Here is an 11,099-nt window from a genome sequence, read left to right as displayed (position 1 = left end):
TACACACATATATATGCCTACACACACACACACACACACACATATATAACCTATACACACACTCTCTCTTTCTCACACACACACACACACACACACACACACACACACACACACACACACACACACACACATACATATATATATATATATATATATAGATATATATATATATATATATATATATATATATATATATATATACGTGTGTGTGTGTTTTATTTATTTATCTATCTATTGAGGCAGCAGGTGTGCACTGTATTTCTACAATAAACATACATTTGTTGCCTTTCTGAATTTGAGGCAGATTGTTTTGTTTTGAATCAATAATTAATGCTGTCAAACAATTTATTTATTTAATTCATTTCTTATATTAATGCAGTAGGCTATTGTATGCAAAACAGCGATCCCAATAAAGTACTGTGCAAACCTAGAAACCGATAAGCATCGACAGGATCTACTCTGAAGCCACTCGGATAGTGAATAACAAACAACAGTGGGCGTAAAGGGCTGTTAGTTCCTGTGCTGTATTGGCTGTGTGTGTGCGTGTGAGTGTAGCATGTCAGGACTTGTTGTGAGACGGGCGAAGGGGCGTGTCCTTTAATGCGAGCACTTCGCGGGAGTGAAAGCAACTTGCTGTCATCATAAACCTACCGCTTCGTCCTCACAAGCACACCTAACCGCCGAGCTGACAAGATTTACTCAGCTTTTCTTTTCTCCAGTTGTGGAATAACATGAACGGACATCTAACGAAGTGTTTTTAAAGCAAGACACATATCCGGTGTCAGAGCATTACAACCCTGGAATAACATTACTGACTTACAACACATTTTGAAGGTAAGCATAAATGTGTTTTTATTCTTGTTGAGCATGCATGTCTTTGTTGTTTGCAGGCATCAGTGTAAGATTACTTACATTGAAGACAGTAGATGTGGCACATTACTGCTTATTATTGAGCAAAAATATTATTTACAGAATCAGCCAGACTGCATTAGGTTACACGAATAAAAGTAATTTTAGGGTTAGATCAAGTAGAAACACGTCGTTTAGTCAACAGCATGTTACCACTTTTTACAGTTAGTGTAAATATGGGGGTTTGATGTTTTCCTCCCTGCTGAAAAATCCAGTTTGAAGATGGTAGCTGTGTTTTGGAGTACAGTTGGTTCCTGGCTGGTCTGGGCTTCAGGTGCAAGCTGCTCGACCAGCAGCCAGGTGGTCAAGCTGGGTTTGGTAGCTGGTCAACCAACAAACAAACAGCTCAGACCAGCTAAAAAGCAGCTACTGTACTGCAAAACGCAACTAACGTTACCAGCTTATGTTGGAAGAAATGATTTCTGTTCAGCACGCAACGTTGTAGTATGATAACTGGTTATTTAAAGATAATAATGAAACAAGCATGCAAACTATGCTGTATGTCAAAGAACTGTCACTTTCCAAAATCTTCCACCTCTTCAAATCTTTAACCTTGCGTCACTCAACAAGTCGCCGGCTGTGCGCTTGTGCCACTTTTCCGACGCTTCAAAATTTCCACATCAGCCCTTGCTGCCAATTGAGAAAAATCGATAAAATCATAGTCAGTGTCGTAATAAGAAAAATTTAATCTGCATTCCAGTGGAATGAAGCTTTTAAAATGCATTGGGTGTTAGAGAGACTCGCGGTAGCGTGAGAGATCGAGGTAAAGCGCGGGAGAAGCGGCGCGTAACATCGCGTGCACGGATTTGTTTACAAACACCTCCGTGAACACGAGGCTGTAGTTTCTGCCATCTTGTGGACGCTCAGGATATAGGTTGCTGGGTCAGATGAGACTAAATGCATTGCTAGGATGTTTGGATTTTATTTTTTTGTCTTTCTGAAAAGTAAGTACATTCTTCTTCCTCTTATTATTATGTAGCCTATTCAATTAGGTCTAAATATGTGTAAATGTATTTTCATAATTACGTGGGGTTGATGTTTTGATTTATTTTATATCATGTAATTGTATTATTATTATTTATTCCATGAAGTCTAAAATATTGCAAAGTTATTTTCATCATCTTTTGAGTTTGATTACTTCTACTTCTTCTTTTTCTTCTTCTTATTATTATCAAATTATGTCTAAATGATTGCCAATTTATTTTCATCATTATTTAGGTCAGATATTTACCTATTTTATATATTTTATATATTTTTTAATGTATTATTATTATTTTATATTTTTTTTAATTTATTATTATTATGATTATTTATTCCATTAAGTCTATATGAGTGCACATTTATTTTCATCTCTATTTTGGGCTATAGAATGAACTCATTTTGACTGCTGTCCATTTTAAATTTAATTTGCATGCAAAACATACAGTATGATGTCATTTGTGTCCAGCTCCATTTTTAACCCAAACAGATGGCGTGCAAATATGGCTGATGTTTATTTTCTTTTCTTTCTTTTTTTTTTTTCTTTTTTCATTTCAATGCAGTATCTGGTATGGCCCGTCCAGAGATGGAAAGAAGGGCGGGTGATCGCAACCCTGGAGCACCAAACAGCTGCAGGATGGAGGTGCTGCGTCAGGACACCTGGCCCTGCCACCGGCACCGAACCATCGCTACACAAACCAGCACTGTCTTGCCACTACTAACCCAAGTCACCACACAAGATGCCTTCAGCTCGGACAGCGTCCCGCAGCAGGACAGTCCACTCAGGGATAATACAGGTAAGGTGTTGCAACATAGAGATTCGTGTTTATGTGATGTGCATTGGTGGAAATCATTAGCATAATGTATTTAAATGAGATTCAGAAGACAAAATCACTGGCTTTGACTCCAAGGGTTAAAATGCACCAGGAAGTGCCCTCCTCCCCTCCCCAGTCAGAGAGCTCTTGCTGGGGCATGTTTAGACATGTTCTTTGCTGTTGGCTTCCTGTCAAGTGCTGCACAGTCCACAACTGCGGCCTGTCACAGAGAATCGTGTATCATCAGAATGTTGCGGTGTCTCTCACTCCTCACACTCTCTTTTCCTCATGTTTTTAACCTCACTTTAGCGATCAGTTAACCTTATCTGACACTTCTGCTGACACTCCTCCTTAAAGCCTTTCCTCACTAGCTGATAGTCTGGCCCTGGTCCCTCCCTGTCCTCCAACTGTCCACCCTATCCCAGCCCACCCCTCATTCCTGTCCACCAATGGCTGGATTTCAGCTCAGGCTGTACCGGCTTGCAGTTACCCTGGCAACAAGCCAGAACCCAGCACTCCCGCTCTCTCAAGTCACCTGCGCCCAGGATCAGCAGATTCTTACGGCTGCGCCACTAATCCTCTACACGGAGGCATTTTCTCTGTGCACACTTGCACGGAAAGCAAGAAAATGATATTCTCACTTGTAATTTAATAACACTTTTGAATGTAATATTTATTACATCTCAAAATGAACATTATAACGTTGCAACACCTAAATTCAAGTTGCATTTAAAATAATTGATTTTGAATTTAGTCAAAATATCGGGCATTTATCGGTTATTGGTCAAAGATATAACTATAATCTTATTAGTATTAGTCAGAATTTTTATATTCATGCATCCCTGTTGTGCAGATTAGAAAATGAATGCAAACCTTCTTCACTTTGAAGGACAGAAAAGATGGCCATAACTGTGATGTAAGATGCCTTAGTGTAATGCCACTGAGCACACTGTGCACTTGAAGTGTACTTCAAATCTTAAAAGTATATTTTTTAAAACGAACGTCCTTGCACACTAATGTAATATTAATAAACAACAAGTGCACCTTTTAGAAAGCTACAAATAAAATGAGCACACTTACATGCACTTTTATTATTGTGTCCGCTTTAAAAAACTAACTGAAAACTTTGCATTCAGTTCACAGGTGCTACAGTTAGTGTAGAGAAGAAGGTAATTTATATAAGCCTATTATTTCATACTATAGTATGCTATAGTGTACTTGTTTTTTTCCTTTGCACAAGGGACTAACAGTGTCAAGAGTTTACTTTAAAGGCGCAATCGTGACAGTCCTGGGTGCACTGGGATTTGAAAGTACGTTAGTTATTTGCTGTTCATGGGTGTTGAAATGGGTCAGTTGGATGCCAGATGTCACATAATAAAGTTAGGAAGTCCACACTTTATGTCTCAAGGAGCTACAAATAAAAAAATGTCAGTGCGCTATCCCATGTTACAATAGCAGTACTCATTCAGAGGTGATGTATATTATTGTTGTTGTCCTGCTGTCACATAAAACAATTAAGGACTTGAAGTTTGCATTTAATCAATAAAAGTTAATGAGCGATTAATACAGTTAATCAGATTGCATTGGTGCTACAGTTACTTGTGTAGAGAATAGAATGAACAAGTGAATGTTATATAGAGCTTATAGAACTGACCTAACAAAACCAAAGCAAACACTGTGGCTCAACACATGACATCACATGCATACTAAAGTACAAATAGAGAATTTGGCTCACCATTGTTTATGAAATCTCACCGCTATTGTAATCTCTGCTGAATCTGTATTTGGTTAGATTACGCACTCCTTTGCATGTCTGCCTGTTAAATGGTTGTTAAATACTAGTGGCCTCAACTGAACATGTGCAACACTCCCATATATCACGGTTTTGTCATGAGAGTACTATTAACATTGCGCCAGTGGCGTTTTTACTCAGAGTAGTAACCCGAAATGAACCTTGACACAGAACTACCAGATTGTACAACAACAGATGACGACTCTCAATGGATCAGTTGCACAACTAATCCTACAAACTGTATGCTTAAACAGCCAACAAGTACTCAGGAACATGAATAAGTGAATGGGTCAATCATATGATTCTTTTTTGTTTGTTTTGTCTAATTCATTAATTCATCCGGAAAAAAAAAAAACATTAAAATGAAATGTGTACTTAAAATGGCATGAATCGAAAGTCATCAAGTCAAAATTGTTAGGGTGATATGAAGAAAAAATCTCAAAAATAAAAATAAAAGTGAAGCAGTTTAAAATATAAATTTTTTATACTCATTTTTGTATACTAAGTCGAATTCATGTGGTGCCGCAAACACACGGAAACATGCACATAAAAAAAAACATAAAACAGGAAGTTGTATCATATAGAAATGACCCCTTCAGACCCTCATAATCGTGTCAAAGTCAACAAGTCTCAAAATTTCATATAAATTGTTAATTTATTACTTAAATGGTTAGTTCAGGTAGTAAAATGTCATGTTGTGTGACTCCCCAAAAACGTAATGATATTTGTGAATGATAAATGAATCAAATTAAAAAAAGAATTATGGTTAATATGTGTACTCTCATCTGTTTTGTACAATCAATATACTGTATATTCTTGTTTTTATTTAGGTACAGAACAGGAACTCTCCAGCCCCCGGCTTCCCCTGCCCGATCTGCTCCCAGACAGCCACAGCTCCTCCGAAGACTCACCATCCAGCAGCTCTACGGCTGAGGACGATCCCAGGCTGGAGGAGCAGGCGGTCGAGAGGGTGGCCATTCAGCTGAGGTCCATCGGAGACGAGATGAACACTGTTTTTCTACAGAGGGTAAGGATCATGTTTGTCTAGCTGCGTCAGTTTACATATGCCACAGCTTGTGCCAAAGCGTCATTAAGTGCGATAAAGTAAACGGGCAGTGTCTCTTTGTTAATATGAGGGTGTGTGGGCAGGGCGTTCACAAACCTAGCCTCCAGTGGGTCTTCTAGTAAATGGATCAATATGATATTCACGAGCCTGTAGTGAGTGTTGTGACTGGAGTCGAGTTTCCAGTTGTGGCTGAACTTAATAACCCTCCCTCCCTCCCTCTCTTGCGCTCTGGATCCCTGTTGTATCGCGTGAGGAGCTAGTCGGTGAAGCGAACAGGAGTAAACAGAGGCTAATCTCCCCTCCCCCCTCAAGCAAACCCACCTCTCCCTTGTCTCCTCAGACAAACACATATGACGTCACCGCTTTGCCTCAGCGTGCAGCTCTCCACTCTTTTATTTACCTATTTTTAAGGGCGGGCGCCACTTTTATATGTGGATTTAATTGCTTTTACGTATTCGTCCCAGTTTCCCGCACATGCTTAGACACCTGCACCGACACACGCGATGTAATAAAACCAGTATATGTCTCGTCGAGGCAGCTGCCGGCGCGGTCACGTGCAGAAAGCCTGCGACCTGTCATGTGGCCTCTCTGAACTCTGATAGCAGTGTGTTTTTACTGGATGACGGCTTTTGTTTACTGAAGCCGGCAGAGAATGACATGACAGGGACTTCCCAATCAGGGCAACAAAAGCTCAGTGTGAGAGTGCAGCATGCATGCTCATGTATACCGTTCTCTTTCACTGTCAACATGTGAGACTGGCAAACTACAGATCCTCTTCCCATCATCTCTGTTCCTTGTCCTCTTTGGTACACTGTAGTTGTACCCTTCAGTCGTGCAGACACTTTCTCTTAAACAGTCTTGTGTTCCAACTTCTTCATCTTTGTCTATTTCCCCTTCCAGGAATCCTCAACCAAAAAATTTTAATCATAGACATTAATAAATCTTAAAGTCATGGAAGTTTCTATCGGCAATAGAATTTGTCAATTAATTGTATTGTATAGTATATTTATCATGGAAATGATTTAAATCTTTAAAAAAAAATTTTTTTTAGTTTTTTATAGTAAATACTTTTTGTAAGCTATATTATTATAAAAGCACTTAATATTTGTTATAAAATGATATTTTCTATTATAATACTTTGTATAGGATATTAAACATGGGAATGAATAAAATCTATAATAAATATAATTTGTTAAAACAATTTGTTATATAATAAAATATTTTATTTTATGATATAATCTTACATCTCAGTTGTCTTTATCATATATATACACACACACACACACACACACACACACGTGTGTATATATATATATATATATATATATATATATATGTGTGTGTGTGTGTGTGTGTGTGTATAGTTTGAAAAGTCTTGGAAGTTTCTATAGTAAATATAATTTGTTACTAAAATGATAATAAAATAATATTTTATGTAGTATTTTTTTTATATATATATTTTTGTAATATTACTTATCTTAAGCTTTTGATTTGTTTGAGGTGGATGTAAACAGATGACACAAAATAATTGTATATGTTTCAAAATTTTGGATAGGTGCAGTGTAAATGAAGTCTAATAGGCCTGCCTTTATCTGTTATGTTATTAAAATTATTTAAAACAAAAATATTGACAAGAAAAACAAAATGTACTAAATGTATTCTTTATTCTTAAATAATGTTTACTTGTGTGATTACTTGGAAAAAAAATTGAAGTAATGCTTACTTAATTGTCAATTGATTATAATTTGTTTTAACTGAATTTTATTTTGATAATACTTATTTAAATATTTAATCTTTTAAACAAACATGCTAAATAAACGTGGAAGGTGTGGTAACCCTGACCTTTTCAACACTGTCTATATTATCCATCTTGCACCTTTCTCTGCCTGTAGCTCATTCTTTCTCTGTCACTCTCTTATTTTCCCTTTCTTTTACTTGACCCCCCTGTGAGGAGTTATTTTTAGCGGATGACTCATAGCAGCTGTTGACGAGTAATGTGCTGCCTCTCCTGACTCCACTTTGCAGACATCATCTGTCTAGGACTGCCTCACCCCACCCTGTGTCTGTGTGCTAACAAACCTTGACACACACTCCCACTCAAACACACCATCACAGCTTTATGCGAGCGTTTCTAATGGTCAAAAAAGTTTAAGCTATTACCTCATAGCTGATTACAGATAGAAGAGGTGGAAAAAGTTAATTACATAAAGTCAAAGTTTCGAAATTCAGTTTCCACACAGGGAAGGAACTGAGGCACAGACCTAAATCGACTTTGCCAGAGTGTTTCACTTCATACCATTGTAGAAAAGAAGTGCGCTTAACAGTATTCAATATGCACTTGTAGGATACTAAAAATCTCAAGTATAATTTTTAAAAAATTATTTGCAGATATTATATTAATGACATAAAAGTCTGCTTAAGTGAACTTAAAGTGAGTACTTGACTGTTTCTTAACATAAAAAGTGCACTTTGTAAGTTTTACTTTTAAAGTACATTTTAAATTGTTTTAATAATCTTTAAAAAGTACACTTATTTTGATGTGTTGACCAACTCATTTGTAACACATATGTTAACACATAACACACTTAATAATTTTAACTGTAAAGAGTAAAACTAACTGTAACTGTAAAATCACTTACAAGTTAAAGTTTTAAATTGCATATAAGTTTTCAATAGTAATGACATTGAAGTATATTTAGTTTCCCTTAAACGTTTGCCAGTACATTTTAACCATATTTCAACGAATGTAGAAATAATTGTGAAATTACATATAAAGATATATTTAATTATGATTAACATGCAATTTAGTGTCTGAAAACATTACATTCAGTTTATACTCAATAGTAGATTATTATATCAAAATTAAGAAAATTATTTCAAGTCTTTTTTATTTTCTTTTTTTTCACAGTGGTAGACAGATGATTAAAGCGAAGTCTGGAACTTAAGTAGGTCAGCTCTTCGGTTTTACAGTCCCTGAGCGCTTTAGATGCAATGCACAAAAACAAGTTTTATTGTGCCTCTTATGTTCCCTTTCACTTTTTGCATTACATAAAAAACATGATGAGCTCATTCTTCTTGCATCTTTGTTTCAGAATGCTGTCCCAGGCTGGCAGAACTGGAGAGGCCTGTATCACGGGCTCTTCGCATTCGTCGCCGACACCATCAATGCCCTTTACCAGCACGGCCTCAGATAAACAGACGGGATACGTCACAGGAAGAGTGCAGGCGCTCTCCTTCCGACCACTTTAAGACTCTGGGACTTTTCTGCGGGATCAGATGTCATGTTTGTTTCTTTATCTGTCTTTTGTTTGTTTTGGTTGGTTTGTTTTGTTTTGTTTTGTACATCTTTTCCCATGGATTCTCATGTAGCATTAGTGACTGAAGTGTGTGTCCCGATATAGACGTCAGTAGGAGTGTGTGGCTCTCGGTGCATTTGCATCGTACTCTTTTGCATCTTTAACTGCAGTGCTGGAGAGTTACATTAAGTCGGGTTGCTCTCAAGCAAACAAATTGATTAGATCTGTGTAGCGCCTCGGGCCCAGAAGTGCTTTGTGTGTGGTGGGTTCTCCTCTTTGCTGCCTTACAGGAGTAATAACTGCGCTGCACTATCAGTCACCAGTGGCGCAGGCCGCACACCTGCACACCATTAATGGAAAACGGGTGATAATCGAGATAATGGAATGCTCACGCACTATACTAATGGAGCACAGTTGGATCGTGCCTTGCTAGCGCTGTTTTTCAGCTCTTTGTGTACTTAAGCCATCAGGGACAATCAGTGGATGGTGTGCGGGTTAGCCGAACCTGTTGCCCCGTATCTGAATCTATACTTCGGGACACAAATTTGCCACTTAATTCAAAGATTGGTCACCTCCAATGGAGGTACAGGAGTTAGGCTGGAAGCCTTGTGGGAAAGCCAAACCACTAGTTATTGAAATGGCTGGAGAGCAGTGTTAATATTTGTATGAATTACACGTGTACATATTTTTGAGAAAAAAGACAGGATAGAATAAAATGGGAGTTTTGTTTCTGATGTGGTTTGTATATTTTGATGAGATGACCTTAAAGTACTTATCGTTAAGTTCCTTTTTTTCGGTTTCTGTTTTGTTTTGTTCTTTGAATATTTTTTTGGACCGACACTGGAAAGCAGTTGTTTTAAAATCCAGTGGATTTCTGCCTATTTGCCTATAAATTAAATGAAGTGGCGTCCTGTGAAAAATCCCCATTAAAATATACCTAGCGCATAGAATTCTCAGAAGAACCCCAAGCTAATTTATTTTGTATGTCCATTATTTGTACTTTTGGTTATTTTGATGATTTGTTTTCGACAAAAATGTTCTGCGATGAGCAGGTGGATTAACTAAGCATGGAGATATTCATTAGTGTTGGGATTTATGGACCAAATATCTCCAACTTATTTGTCAACGTTCCCCTCAAAAGTTGTCAAATAAATCCATTCATATTTTTTCCTGCTGTAATTTATTTGTCTACATAAAGGACTAAACTGAGCCAAAATATCATCATACTTGAACAGACGTGTTCTCTATGAATCAACGTGTCAGATCCAGGTCAGTCTGGGATTTTTACAGATACTCAACACTGTTAGGGGTTTCAAGCACTTCCTTTAGAAACCACATTTGACAAACTGTGGCAGGTCAGTGGGAAAACTCTTTAAACCACTCACATTTCTGCTTGCGTTTGCTTTATAATGTTGGTACAGAGTTTTCATGGCAAATTGTGGAGCAGAGATGTCTTTCCTGTGGCTGCCTGTCTCATGACTTCCGGTAAAACAGTTGTGTGGTCTCTTTCCTGCGGCCACCTTGTGACTTCTCATCGATACATGTGTTCTCCGATGCAGAAAGGCCTTATTTGTACGGTCAGATTTACACTAAACTCATGTCGCTCATTTTCTAGCTTTGTACTTTTGCCATTTGAAATTTTCTATTTGTTTTTTTTTTTCCTTACCATTTCCATTTTCAATTTTCAAATATGAGAATTACAACAGTGTTTTGGATGGGTTTTTTTTTCTGTAAACAAATCAACAAAAAAATCAATCAAAAAAGGATTTGACAAGTTAAATACACAATTTATTCAAAAACTAGCCTTGTTATTAATACCGCTGTGATCCCTTCAGTAATATTAGAAGTCTTCCAACATGGAGCCAACAAAAACAATTTTAGAAGCTTGTTTCCTCCATGGGATAAAAAAAGTTAATCGCAACTTTTTATCTCTCCATTCTGCTTTTTTTTAAAGTCACATTTGCCTTTTTATTTACTTTCTATCCTGAGGCAGAAACACGGTTTCTTACAATATTAATTCTAATGAATTCAAACTTCAAACAAAGCTAAAAGTCAGCTAAATGTTTCAATTTCCCTTCCACGTTAAAATAAAATGAAACATTTACTAAAAGTAAAATCAAAACATAATTTAGAAGTGTATGACTCTTCATCATCAGTAACAATTATTTTAATGGCTTCGCAATGTAGCCATCATATCAAAACTTGTTCGGATTATCTAAAAGAAAAAAAAAGTAGGGAAGGAC

At 37.0% G+C, this 11,099-nt stretch overlaps 1 protein-coding gene across 1 annotated transcript; it reads left to right on the top strand.

The window, feature by feature from the left end:
• The first annotated feature begins 522 nt into the window (after positions 1–522).
• On the top strand, positions 523–10,024 carry bbc3 (BCL2 binding component 3). Its single transcript, XM_042739523.1, has 4 exons — positions 523–834; positions 2,451–2,684; positions 5,325–5,521; positions 8,653–10,024. Exons 2-4 carry the CDS (start codon positions 2,459–2,461, stop codon positions 8,752–8,754), a joined length of 525 nt encoding a protein of 174 aa, XP_042595457.1. The 5' UTR covers positions 523–834; positions 2,451–2,458; the 3' UTR covers positions 8,755–10,024.
• The last annotated feature ends 1,075 nt before the right edge of the window (positions 10,025–11,099 follow it).

This window comes from Cyprinus carpio, chromosome B15 (assembly GCF_018340385.1).
Source record: "Cyprinus carpio isolate SPL01 chromosome B15, ASM1834038v1, whole genome shotgun sequence".
Taxonomy (NCBI): Eukaryota; Metazoa; Chordata; class Actinopteri; order Cypriniformes; family Cyprinidae; genus Cyprinus; species Cyprinus carpio.
Note: the sequence above shows the minus strand (reverse complement) of the source record. Positions and strands in the feature narration are given on the sequence as shown.